Source organism: Henckelia pumila, chromosome 1, assembly GCF_033568475.1.
Source record: "Henckelia pumila isolate YLH828 chromosome 1, ASM3356847v2, whole genome shotgun sequence".
Classification (NCBI taxonomy): domain Eukaryota; kingdom Viridiplantae; phylum Streptophyta; class Magnoliopsida; order Lamiales; family Gesneriaceae; genus Henckelia; species Henckelia pumila.
The window spans coordinates 148,793,838-148,808,407 of NC_133120.1; the positions used below are offsets into that span (position 1 = coordinate 148,793,838).

General features: G+C 39.4%; 1 protein-coding gene and 1 non-coding gene across 2 annotated transcripts; one reads left to right on the forward strand and one right to left on the reverse strand.

The window, feature by feature from the left end:
• Positions 1–3,605: 3,605 nt before the first annotated feature.
• On the reverse strand, positions 3,606–3,712 carry LOC140876949 (small nucleolar RNA R71). Its single transcript, XR_012149174.1, has one exon. It is a non-coding gene; the product is annotated as a small nucleolar RNA R71 (small nucleolar RNA).
• Positions 3,713–13,117: 9,405 nt separating this feature from the next.
• On the forward strand, positions 13,118–14,539 carry LOC140874190 (uncharacterized). Its single transcript, XM_073277472.1, has one exon. The coding sequence runs from the start codon at positions 13,118–13,120 to the stop codon at positions 14,537–14,539; it is 1,422 nt and encodes a 473-aa protein (XP_073133573.1).
• The last annotated feature ends 31 nt before the right edge of the window (positions 14,540–14,570 follow it).

The following is a 14,570-nucleotide window of genomic DNA, read 5'->3' on the forward strand; positions in this document are numbered from 1 at the left end:
AAGAATTGTCATTCTTGAGTTTCAAAGTCCCTAACTCGTGATGTCGTCATTATACCTTCGTTTATCTCGATTCTGAACTCTTCAAATCTCAATCAAACTTCTTCGGTACAAAGTTGACGTCTTGATTCGTTGTCCTTCCAAACTCAACTGAAACTGAAGAATAAAAATGTTATAACATTCATATCATCTAGATAACGACTTCAGCTCAGATATAAACCATCAAAACAGTCTAAAAACTCAATTCGACGGCGTAGTGATAGGAGTCGTTTTTATGTGTTTTTATTGCTTGTTTTGTGTTTGTTTTGCTTTCGTTTCGTTTACATATTGTCCGTTCTTTTCCATTCTTGTTCTTTATATTGTTTTATTATGTTCGTATTCACTCCTCTGGTTTATCTATTTTTATGGCAGGAAATCACCAAGAAATGCCGATACTTGGTGGGAAGGTGATGCACAGTAGAGGCCATGCAGATAGAACAAGAAGAAAGGCAAAATTCTGGAAAAGAAGAAGGGCGCGCGGGCGCATACACGGTTGAGAAAAACAGTAGGTTGGAACTTTAGGAGGCGCCCGAGCGGCCATATTCTACCGCGCGGGCGCGGTCACGTATTTTTGAGACAGTAGCGCAAGGAATTTCGAGGCGCCCGAGCGGCCAATTTCTACCGCTCAGGCGCGGCGCGCAGTTTTTTTTATTTTATTATTTTGAGAGTTTATTTCGGAGAGGATTCTGGGGAACTATAAATACAATTATTTCTTTAGTTTTTGAGGGTTACACGGGACGCATATCAGAAGACTACTGGCGGCTGAACGCTTGAGATTTTCTCTTCTCCGTTGGGAGTTTTTTCTTTTCTTCTTCTTCTGAATTTTTATGTTGAACATCTTGGAGATTGAATTTTTGTAATGAATTCTAGTAGCTAAACTATTATTTTGTTGGAATCGAGGGGATCCTAATCCCGAAACACTGTAGTGTGATTGAATCACCGGACGTATTGGGAATTGATTTATGTTTATAATTGATTTTATCATGTTTTTCTTTCTATGTTGATGATTAGCTACCCTTAACATAGATTCGTAAATTATGAATTGCTGTCGAGAGATAGGTTTATAATTAGGACGAATGATATAATCCATGGACTTAAAATATGCATAGAGATATGGTATTTAGTACATGTTGATAGCCATAGACCACTTGTAGTGACCCTTACCCGGATCACCTACTAACAGAACTTAGGCATGCAATTAACTTAATTAAACATATATCAGAATAAAACTGCGGAAACCAAAAACATTATACAATCCCATGTAAAGGAATCTGTAATTTATCCAATAATATACAACCAAATCGAATAGCTGTATAAACCTAAACAACAGTAATAAAAACCTAAGCGAAGCTCCAGCTGGCCAACCACTGACTAGCCCCTCCTGGATCCACCCTCCTCGTCCAATCGCAAACCTGCCCCATGGAATAGGGTGTCCAGAAAATACAGAGTACGAGACGTGAGCATAAAACGCTCAGTGCGAGAGTATGAGTATACATGCATGCAAAGTGAACTCCCTATAGACTCGAGGTCAAGGATTAGATAACAGAGACAGACCGGGCCCTGGTATGTAGCACGCTGTGCCGTCGCTTCAGGAGGTGGCTCCCATACCGAGATAACCGTGGATACGCCGGACCCAAATCGATGGAAGTCCATCCACTAACAGGATAGGGTACAACCCTACTAACAGACATCTCGAAAGAGATACAGCAAGATGCAAATGAATGCAGCATAATATCATGGCATATAAATCATGCAGTCACATAATACATGCATACTCAGTCAGGATATCTCGAACAGTACTTTCGTACCTCAAAACAGTGCAAGCTCTACCAACTCTAGGTCCACGCCTATAGTTTGCTCTACACTGCCAAATGATACTACTATCATTAAAGTGCTCTAAAAGCCTTAACTAAGCTATTGCATACTCCTAAATATTTATAGGAAGCAAAGCTATACCTTCGTCCGTCGTTAGCCCTTTGATGTCGATGCCTCCAGAACTTGGGCACAACTCCGCTACGACTACCGAACGCCTCGCCGACCTCCGGACCAAGCCTAAGAAGACTAAAACAGCTCCACAAGGACTAGAAAGGAAAGGAGAACTCGGAATTGGCAAATGAAAATGAAGCCTCGGCCTTCTATTTATAGACAACGATCGGAACTTCCGATCCTTGATCGGAACGTCCGAACCTCGATCGGAACGTCCGATCCTGCCATCGGAGCTTCCGAAGATCCTGATCTACCACGTGTCAAAATATCTTTAGTTGACTCCGAATAGGGGTGATCGGAGCTTCCGGTCCTGATCGGAGCTTCCGATCTTGCCACACGTCATGCCTGACGTAATATCGATCGGAGCTTCCGATCCTGATCGGAGCTTCCGAACTCACCTTCGGAGCTTCCGAACTCTAGCCAAGTAATTATGATTAATCCCTTAATTACTGCTTTTGGTTACGGGCTACTACACCACCAGGTTGAAAGTTGTAGAATTCATAGAACGCAAAGCAATCAGTCGTGATAAATAATTAGAGAGATTTAATTACTTCACTGATTTGATTAGTTTGGCATCACCTCGAGAGAGAGTGTCAATGTTATAGGAACTTCTGTTAAATTTATAAGAATAAATTAAGTTCCAATCTTCCAGTTCAATTAGGGAAAAGGTGAACCGAAATTCCAACAAAATCATTTTGAATTGTTATTCTTCACTCTGAGAATTGTTGGCTTGGTTGTGAAATTTAAGTTTATTTATATTGAGTTTTAATTTTAGATGTTAGTTAATTCACAAATCACTTTTTCGATACTTTGTGTAGTTAAAAATTGAAAATACAAATTATTTTTGTTAGTCCCTGAGGACGATACTCGTACTCAGTACATTATATTATAACTTGAATCGTGCACTTGCGATTTATTCGAGCTTAATTTATAGATATATTTACATTGATTTTTCGTGGTAGTATTCGCTCGATCAAGTTTTTGGCGCCGTTGCCGGGGACTAAATAGATTTTAATTTGTTTGATTTGATTTTTCTCTATTACAATTTTAATCATTCTTTTCCATCTGTGGACTGCAGGATTCTCTTGCAGTACATGCAACACTCACCTGAAGGACTATTGCCTTTTGATCCAGAAATCGACAGAACCTTTCACAGAAGAAGAAGGCAACAACAGCAAGAAATGGAAGGAGAACACGAACAAGAACCACCAGTTTACAGATCCATGATGGATCTTGCCTTACCAAACATTCAAGGTGCTCGACCAAGCATTATCCGGCCAACTATAGCAGTGAATCACTTTGAGATAAAGCCGGCGATTCTTCAAATGGTTCAGAACACGCTTCAATTTGGTGGAAGTGTCATTCATGAACCCTATGTGCATCTCACAAATTTTTTAGAAATTTGTGATACATTCAAGATACAGGGAGTTTCAGATGACGCTATTCATTTGCGTTTATTCCCTTTTTCACTACGAGACAAGGCGAAAGCATGGCTAACGAATTTACCTGCAGGTTCCATCATAACTTGGGATGATCTGGCTAAAGCTTTCCTCACCAAATACTTCCCACCATCGAATTCAACGAAGCTGAGAGCGGACATCACAACTTTTTCCCAAGGTGAACAGGAAACATTTTATGAAGCATGGGAATGCTACAAGGATCTACTGAGGAGATGTCCACACCACCAATTACCAGACGGTCTTGTGGTACAAACTTTTTACTATGGGCTTTCTCATTCAAATCGTACCATGTTAGATGCAGCTGCAGGTGGGAATCTACTGCGAAAGTCGTCGGAGGATGGTTATGAATTAATCGAGGAAATGGCAACCAGTGGCTATCATCCTTAATCAGAAAGGAGTGGGGCCCGGAAATCAACTGGAATTCATCAAGTTGAAACATTCACATCTGTGGCTGCTCAACTTGAAGTCAGGAACAAAAGGATCGAGGAACTGAGTGTAGGACATTCGGCAATGCGAGTGCAAGAAGTATGGTGTGAAAAATGCGGTGCAGAGCATTTCACGAAAGACTGTCAAACATTCTCTCAACCAGAGGGAGTTATGGCAAGCCACATTGGAAATCAGAATCGCCCCAGGAATGACCCATTTTCGAATTCATACAATCCAGGGTGGAGACAACATCCGAATTTTTCATGGGGTGGACAGAATAATAAGCCGTTGTTGGAGAACGGTGATCAGATCAATCAGAATTGATACCCGGTGCAGCGGAAGTTTAAAAATTTTATATGGAACGATTCCATAATGGGTATCAAAACTTTACGATTAAATTGTGTGTGTAAAAATTAAATAACAATTATAAATTTTTACCTCCAATCTCGAATCGAGATTATGGACACCAACAGATTACTCTTCTCTTGTTGTATCTCCCAGGAACTGATGGACGAACTGTTCTTCAATCAGGTCCACGAACAGAGATTTAATCCCTCTGATAGATTGCACTAGAAAATCTATCAGAAGTTTCTACGAAGAGAATTAACGAATTTGATCCGTTAAACCAGACTGTAATTCAAAATTCACAGACTGGATTTTTTCCCGAGCAGAGGGGAGGGGGGCGGCCACTATTTGAGAGAAAACTAGGGTTTTTCGAAAATTGTGACTCTAATTTCTGTACTGCAATAATTATTTATTATGTAGGCCGCTAACAGCTTAGGGACCATTAGTCATAAGTTCAAGCCTGAAAAGCAAAGCCCGCATGTTCAGAAATTAATATAAAATTCATCGTGACTCTGATTGATAAACCGATTTTACCAATGTTCACAGAAACCATTTCTGCACCTTTTAAAGTCAAGATAAATTTTTCTGAATCCGAATTCAGTGATTTCCAAAAATGCCCATCCCTATGTCATTTTAGGAAATCTTACTCCTCTACTCTTAAATAAGAAGTCCCACTTCTTTGTTCATTAAATTTAACTCTTTAAATTTAACTATCTCAACGGGGATTAAAAATCCATTACTCTGTGTGACCCTCAATGGTTCAGGGATACAGCTAGCCGTGGGCTCACAACTCCTTGTGACTCGGAACAACAATTTCCGACTTGCCCATCGAATCATGGTAAGAGCGCCTAGCAACATCGCCCCATGATTCCCTAGGTATCACTGATAGTGCCTGCAAGAACCAATAGATTTTGGTTAGCGTACAGTATGGTCCCTTCATCCATATATCCCGATCGAATCAACAACCATTGGTAAATCGAGAGTCGTTCTGAGATTCGATAACTATGCAATACATCTTGAAGATCAAATAGTGACATCGCATGTGCTACTAAGAAACCATTTCTTAAAACACATCATGTACTCTGGCCAGAGATTCGTCACACTAATATCTTCTCAGATCGCATAGGATATCCACACTCGCAAGTATGTGGTGAATCCTTGACAACAAAGCATCGACTCCTATATGTGTTGTAACTGTACCCAATCCCGACACCTGATGACCCCAATAGAGTCGGTAAACGAGTCAAAGCACAGTACTAGCATATAGAGTCTCAATGATGTTTCAAGTAGTAAGGACTAATGGTGTACAACCAAAACCGCGGACTTTATCCACTCGATAAGTGATAACCACTTGGAAAGTCCGAATAGGGTAGTTCGATCATTCATCTTATGAATATCCATTTGCATGCTTCGAACATCTCTATGTTCCTTACCAATGAAACGTAGTACTCTGCATCGCAAATGCTAGTCTCAAACTCGAGCGATCCTTATCCTTATTAACGGACGGCTCAATCGACTAGGAACAGTTTAGAATATACAGTGACTATAAGATGTGTTTCATGATAGCCATCCCCATGTGCTACCACATCTTACATACACTATAATATATTCAAGGTCTTTATCAAAACAACAATAGTATATCACAATATAACAATATGAAGAAAGATAAAGTCATTGTCATTATAAAAGTGTAAATTATATTAAACAAAAGATTGTTTATAAAAAGAGTCATCAAAGCCCTTAGCCACAAGTTGGCTCACCGGGCACCCACTCTTTCAATCTCCCACTTGCCCTAAAGCCAACTAGTCATACTACGTAGACCCATTGCTTCGCGATGTTTGTCAAATAATGGTCCTGGCAAGGGCTTAGTAAGTGGATCAGCGATATTGTCTGCAGAGGCCACTCTTTCGACAGTGATGTCTCCTCTTTCCACAATCTCCCGGATGATGTGGTATTTCCTCAGTACGTGTTTGGATCTTTGATGAGACCTTGGTTCCTTTGCCTGAGCAACGGCACCCGTGTTGTCACAGTACACCGGGACTGGATCAACAACTTCAGGAATGACGCCCAACTCTTGGACGAAATTCCTCATCCAAACGGCCTCTTTAGCAGCAGCTGATGCTGCAATGTATTCTGCCTCAGTGGTGGAATCCGCTGTGGTGTCCTGCTTGGAACTCTTCCAAGAGACAGCACCTCCATTGAGCATGAACACAAATCCAGAGGTTGACTTCAAGTCATCCACGTCACTTTGGAAGCTAGAGTCGGTATAGCCTTCCAATTTTAGTTCTCTTCCTCCATATACCATGAACATATTCTTAGTCCTTCGTAAGTACTTAAGAATGTCCTTCACGGCTTTTCAATGCATTTGACCGGGATTAGCTTGATATCTGCTCGTGACACTCAGAGCAAATGCTACATCCGGTCTGGTAGATATCATCCCATACATGATACTACCAATGGCTGACGCATATGGTACATGTGTCATTTTCTCTATCTCTTCATCAGTCTTGGGACACATAGACTTGGATAGAGAAACTCCATGACACATGGGTAGATGTCCTCTCTTGGACCCATCCATTGAAAACCTTTTCAATATGGTGTCGATGTAGGTTGCTTGAGTGAGTCCTATCATTCTCTTAGATCTATCTCTATAGATCTGTATCCCTAGAATATAGGATGCCTCACCCAAATCCTTCATCGAGAATCTACCTGATAACCATATCTTTGTTGACTGCAACATCCTTACATCATTCCCAATGAGTAGGATGTCATCAACATAAAGTACTAAGAATGTCACAGCATCCTTAACTACTTTCTTGTACACGCATGGTTCCTCCGGGTTCTTGATGAAACCAAAATCCTTTATTGTTTCATCAAATTTCTGGTTCCAACTTCTTGATGCTTGTTTTAGACCATAGATTGATCTCTGAAGCTTGCATACCTTATGCTCGCTTCTCATGGATGTGTATCCCTCAGGCTGCGTCATATAGATCTCTTCCTTAATGTTTCCATTAAGAAATGCAGTCTTCACATCCATTTGCCATATCTCATAGTCATACCAAGCAGCTATGGCAATAAGGATTCTTATGAACTTGAACATTGCAACTGGTGAAAAGGTTTCATCATAGTCAACTCCTTGTCTTTGAGTATAACCTTTCGCCTCCAATCGCGCCTTGTAGGTCAATACCTTACCATCAGGTCCAAGTTTTCTCTTGTAGATCCATTTACACCCTATTGGAACAATTCCATCGGGAGGATCTACTAAAGACCAAACTTGGTTTGTATGCATCGAATCTATTTCCGACTGCATAGCTTCAAGCCATAAATTTGAATCCGCATCAGAAATTGCTTCCTTGAAGTTTATTGGATCACATCCAACGTCGGGTTCATCTTGATCCCCTTCAAGAAGAAGACCATATCGAATAGGAGGTCTAGAAGTCCTCTCGGATCTTCTAAGTATAGGTGTGTCCATCAATTGTTCCTGAGGTGTAGGATCATTATTTTGTATTTCGGGTTCTTCTCGAATTTCTTCGAGTTCCATCATCTCGCCTTTCTTATCCAATAAGAACTCCTTCTCCAAGAAGGTGGCATTCCTTGAAACAAACACCTTTGTTTCAACAGGATGATAGAAATAATATCCGATTGAATTCTTCGGATACCCTACAAAATAACATAAGGTGGATCGACTATCCAACTTATCTCCCACTGTCTGCTTCACGTAAGCAGGACATCCCCAAATCCTCAAGTACGAATACTTAGGAGCTTTGCCATTCCATAACTCGTATGGTGTTTTGTCCACTTCTTTGGTGTGGACGTTGTTTAACAACAATACCGCCGTTTCAAGCGCATAGCCCCAAAACGATGGTGGAAGCTCAGTGAAGCTCATCATAGATCGAACCATGTCCAACAAAGTTCGATTACGACGCTCCGATACACCATTCAGCTGTGGTGTCATAGGAGGAGTCCATTGAGAGAGAATCCCATTCTCTTTTAGATAGTCCAAAAACTCGGTACTTAAGTATTCTCCACCTCGATCCGATCGAAGTGCTTTAATACTTTTACCTAGCTTGTTTTCTACTTCAGCCTTGAATTCTTTGAACTTTTCAAATGCTTCAGACTTATATTTCATTAAATATAAATACACATACCTAGAATAATCATCAGTAAAGGTAATGAAGTAGGTGTGGCCATATTAAGTACCAATTCTAAATGGACCACAAACATCTGTATGGATCAAATCCAACAGATTTTGACTACGCTCAGGTTTCCCCTTGAAAGGAGATTTAGTCATTTTTCCTTTCAGGCAGGATTCACAAGTAGGTAGAGAGTTAATATCAAACATATCAAACATGCCCTCTCCCACTAGCTTGTTCATCCTCCTTGAGGAAATATGACCTAGCCTAACATGCCAAAGGTTTGCCGGGTTTTGACTATCGATTTTCCTTTTGTTTGTTGTTGCCGGTTTATCAACATAATTTATTGGAACGTCTTTTAGTTTTAAGTTATATAGATCGTTTTCAAGTTGTCCATTTTCAATCAAACATTCATTCTTGTAAATATTGCAAATCCCATTCACAAAATTACAAGAAAACCCATCTCTATCAAGCATAGAAATAGAAATAATGTTTTAATGAAATCTTTGGCACAAATAAAAATATCTTTCTCATAATACAACTTAAAATTGGTTTGCAAAATTAAACAAATATTTCCCATAGCTATGGATTTAACTCTGGAACCATTCCCGAGCCTTGGCTGGGTCTCACCCATCCTTAGCCTATTACTTCTTGTCATCATTTGCAACTCATTGCAAATGTGAGATCTACATCTGGTATCCAATACCCAAGAAGTAGTATTAAGAAAAACATTTATTTCAATATAAAACATACCCTTTGCAGTTCGCAACTGCTCGAGGTATTCCTTGCAGTTACGTTTCCAATGACCGGGTTTCTTGCAGTGATGGCAAACTTGTTTAGACTTGTCCAATTTTACATGTAACATTTGGCCTTGAGATCATGGTCCAACCATTTCTCTAGTTCGGCCAGCCTTTCGGTAGTTACATCAGCCGGGGCTGTTTTCGGAGAAGCCTTTTCTAACACTTAGAAAATCTTTTCCGAACTTAGGACAATCTTAAATTATGGAATCATTCTGTATTGTTTGCGCCAGTAAGTTTGTTTTGTTCGAGAATTGAAACATGTGGATTACGAAGATTCATCATAATGATATACTGAGATGAAACAGACAATTATCGGTGATTGTTTAATTAATTTACTAAGACATAAAATAGGCGAAATTTATTTTATGAATCTCACTCCCACTATTTTAACGATGTCACTACCCTCTAGTGAAAACGGGAAACTGTTTTCCTTAGTGGGATTATGGAGTCCAATTGACAAACTATGGTCCCGAATAATATCATCCAACCATAATTTTCAAAAGGTAGAGCCCAATTGCTTCCAAAGCAACCTCCACGTTTTTACCTCATGTCCAATAAGGGCCCAATATTATGATGCCGTTTATTGTGACATGTCAAGATGACCCATCAATATTAAGTTGTGATGGACGGTCGCCATGTGGATCCCCCAATAATATGAGCCGATCCCATGGGAGTTTCACCCAACTTACAACATGTGTCGATCCAATGTACAGCTTTTCGACGAACGGGCCCCCCCAATAATATGAGCCGGACCGTATCCGCGGGTAGCATCTCATGCATTGATCGTTGATGGAAGGTAGGAACATTTAAACAATTTTAAATTTCCTTTATTTATCTTGATATCAATTTTAAATCATATTTAAAATGAGGGATTTTAATTTTGAAAATTTGTCTCATCATTTTAAAATTTTGTATGCTTGCCGGATTCACACAATTTTGTCTAAAACATGCATACAACAATAATATCATATATTATATAGGATGATCGATTCCATTTCTAATCGATCTGTGGTTGCCAATCACGAGTCTTAGTCCAATCCTAGGTAATATGCAGGTATGCAATGCAATCCTATTACATTGTGCTTCCAATTTACATTTCTTCTGTCTTTATTGTCTGTTGGGCCCACCTCCGTCTTCAAATCTTCATCTCCCACTAAGTCTAATGTATTTACAATAAATAACCATGACATGTAGGGGATACATTTTAAGGGGTGGGAACGGGCCATAAACCAGGCCCACTTTTATTACATATGACAATTCATATTGGGCCATAAACCAGGCCCATTAATAAATCCAACAACAATAAAAACAAATGTAAATTCCTAACATACACCTACAAAATTGGTCATGGCAATCGATCATCCTTATCCAATAACATTTAATTCAAAATTAATTTATTGGATAACATGCAATGGAAATTTAAATTAAAAGGATAAAATCATATTCCATATATAAAATCTTATTTTACATACAAAATCATATTTTATCTTTTTATCAAAAAAAATCATATTTTACATATAAAATCCAATTTTATACATAAAATCATATTTTACTCAATATTTCCATAAGATCATATCTTATCATCCATTGTACCAAAAATAATTAATTTCATAAAATCTGATTTAACGGATAAAATCTATAAATTTTTCAAAAATTCAAATTTATCCAAAAATCAATTTTAAAATTTTCGGACTCGAACAATTCGATCCGATGCCTCGTGGACCAATCAAAAACAATTTTCGATCGGACCAAAAATAGAATTTTAACATATTAAAATTTTAATTTTAAAATTAAAAATTAATTTTTCGCGGGCCGCCCGGGACACTCCCGGGCTGCCCGCGCCCCAAAGGGCTTGGGCCGGGCAGCCCGGCTGCCCCCCCCGGGCAGCGATCCAATCGCTGCCCGGGTTTTGCCCGAAAAAATTTTTATTTTAAAAAAATTTATTTTGTTTCAAAAACCGAGGCTTAAAAATTTTCGTACAATCGATTAATTTAATCGCTTGATTTGAGCAACCTGGCTCTGATACCACTGTTGGAGAATGGCGATCAGATCAATCAGAATTGATACCCGGTGCAACGGAAGTTTAAAAATTTTATATGGAACGATTCCATAATGGGTATCAAAACTTTACGATTAAATTGTGTGTGTAAAAATTAAATAACAATTATAAATTTTTACCTCCAATCTCGAATCGAGATTATGGACACCAACAGATTACTCTGCTCTTGTTGTATCTCCCAGGAACTGATGGACGAACTGTTCTTCAATCAGGTCCACGAACAGAGATTTAATCCCTCTGATAGATTGCACTAGAAAATCTATCAGAAGTTTCTACGAAGAGAATTAACGAATTTGATCCGTTAAACCAGACTGTAATTCAAAATTCACATACTGGATTTTTTCCCGAGCAGAGGGGAGGGGGCGGCCACTATTTGAGAGAAAACTAGGGTTTTTCGAAAATTGTGACCTGTGTTGTCTAATTTCTGTACTGCAATAAATTATTTATTATGTAGGCCGCTAACAGCTTAGGGCCCATTAGTCATAAGTTCAAGCCTGACAAGCAAAGCCCGCATGTTCAGAAATTAATATAAAATTCATCGTGACTCTGATTGATAAACCGATTTTACCAATGTTCACAGAAACCATTTCTGCACCTTTTAAAGTCAAGATAAATTTTTCTGAATCCGAATTCAGTGATTTCCAAAAATGCTCATCCCTATGTCATTTTAGGAAATCTTACTCCTCTACTCTTAAATAAGAAGTCCCACTTCTTTGTTCATTAAATTTAACTCTTTAAATTTAACTATCTCAACGGGGATTAAAAATCCATTACTCTGTGTGACCCTCAATGGTTCAGGGATACAGCTAGCCGTGGGCTCACAACTCCTTGTGACTCGGAACAACAATTTCCGACTTGCCCATCGAATCATGGTAAGAGCGCCTAGCAACATCGCCCCATGATTCCCTAGGTATCACTGATAGTGCCTGCAAGAACCAATAGATTTTGGTTAGCGTACAGTACGGTCCCTTCATCCATATATCCCGATCGAATCAACAACCATTGGTAAATCGAGAGTCGTTCGAGATTCGATAACTATGCAATACATCTTGAAGATCAAATAGTGACATCGCATGTGCTACTAAGAAACCATTTCTTAAAACACATCATGTACTCTGGCCAGAGATTCGTCACACTAATATCTCCTCAGATCGCATAGGATATCCACACTCGCAAGTATGTGGTGAATCCTTGACAACAAAGCATCGACTCCTATATGTGTTGTAACTGTACCCAATCCCGACACCTGATGACCCCAATAGAGTCGGTAAACGAGTCAAAGCACAGTACTAGCATATAGAGTCTCAATGATGTTTCAAGTAGTAAGGACTAATGGTGTACAACCAAAACCGCGGACTTTATCCACTCGATAAGTGATAACCACTTGGAAAGTCCGAATAGGGTAGTTCGATCATTCATCGTATGAATATCCATTTGCATGCTTCGAACATCTCTATGTTCCTTACCAATGAAACGTGGTACTCTGCATCGCAAATGCTAGTCTCAAACTCGAGCGATCCTTATCCTTATTAACGGACGGCTCAATCGACTAGGAACAGTTTAGAATATACAGTGACTATAAGATGTGTTTCATGATAGCCATCCCCATGTGCTACCACATCTTACATACACTATAGTATATTCAAGGTCTTTATCAAAACAACAATAGTATATCACAATATAACAATATGAAGAAAGATAAAGTCATTGCCATTATAAAAGTGTAAATTATATTAAACAAAAGATTGTTTATACAAAGAGTCATCAAAGCCCTTAGCCACAAGTTGGCTCACCGGGCACCCACTCTTTCAGCCGTATGGAAATTAGAATTACAGCAGGCATCCTCAAGAGGAGAAATCAAGCTTGGAGCAGATGATGCAAAAATTTATATCATCTACTGAAACCCGTATGCAGAATCAAGATGCATCGATCAAAAATCTGGAGAATCAAATAGGTCAATTGGCCAAATCAATTTCCAGCAGAGATCAGGGTACTTTGCCAAGCGACACTGAGAAGAATCCGAAGGAACAGGTGAAAGCAATTGAATTAAGGAGTGGAAAGACGGTGGAGCCTGAACAAAAAAGCGAGAAAGAGCCCGAAATGGGTACATCAAAAAAAACTTCAGGTAAGTCATCTATCTCAACACCCCCACCCACTTCACAATCAAAAATTGTTGTGCCACCACCTTTTCCTGTAGCTCTTAAGAAGGCCAAGCTAGACTCTCAGTTTGGTAAATTTTTAGAAGTGTTCAAGAAATTGAACATCAATATACCCTTCGCCGATGCACTGATGCAAATGCCAAGCTATGCGAAATTCTTGAAGGAAATCCTCTCTAACAAGAGGAAATTGGAGGAGCATGCAACGATAAGTCTGACAGAAAATTGCTCGGCACTGGTGCAGAACAAAATCCCACAAAAGAAAAAGGATCCATGGAGTTTCTCTATCCCTTGTGTAATTAATGATGTTCAGTTTCATAAGGCTTTGTGTGATTTGGGTGCAAGTATAAATTTAATGCCTTACTCTGTTTTCAGGAAACTGAGCTTGGGAGAACCAAAGTCCACCAGAATGTCTTTACAACTGGCGGACAGGTCCATCAAATATCCACGGGGGATTATCAAGGACGTGCTTGTGAAAGTGGACAAATTCATCTTTCCCGTGGACTTCGTGGTGTTAGATATGGAAGAAGATCTGGACATGCCACTCATCTTGGGAAGACCTTTCCTGGCAACAGGAAAAGCACTTATAGATGTCCAGAAGGGAGAGCTGTTGTTGAGAGTGGGAGAGGAGAAAATTTCTTTTGACGTTTTTAATGCTTTGAAATTTTCTCAGAATAATGAAGAATGTTTTCAGTTAGATGTAGTAGACTCACTCTTATTTGATTATGTGCAGGATAATTTTCAGGAACCGTTAGAGGTTGCACTTGTATCTGAACAGTTGGGCGACCTCAGTGACGGAGTAGAAGAGATGACCGCATACTTGAATGACAACCAGTCATGGAGAAGAGGTGGAAAGCTTAGACTTGAAGACCTTGGTGACCGGAAGGATTTAGTTCTTCAGAAACCAAGCATTGAGGAACCACCTACTGTGGAATTGAAACCATTACCCATTCATCTTAAATACATGTTTTTAGGTGAGAACGATAAGTTATCTGTCATAATATCTTCTTCTTTGACAGGTGAGATGGAGGACAAACTAATGGAGGTGCTTAAGAAACACAAGAGTGTGTTTGCTTGGAAAGTGGCGGATATCAAAGGAATCAATCCATCCATATGCATGCACAAGATTTTAATGTAAGAGAGCATCAACCCATTAGTCCAACCACAGA

What these genes read in the sequence shown, in the direction of transcription:
- LOC140874190 (XM_073277472.1), top strand. Translation starts at nt 13,118, where the DNA reads ATGATGCAAAAATTTATATCATCTACTGAAACCCGTATGCAGAATCAA.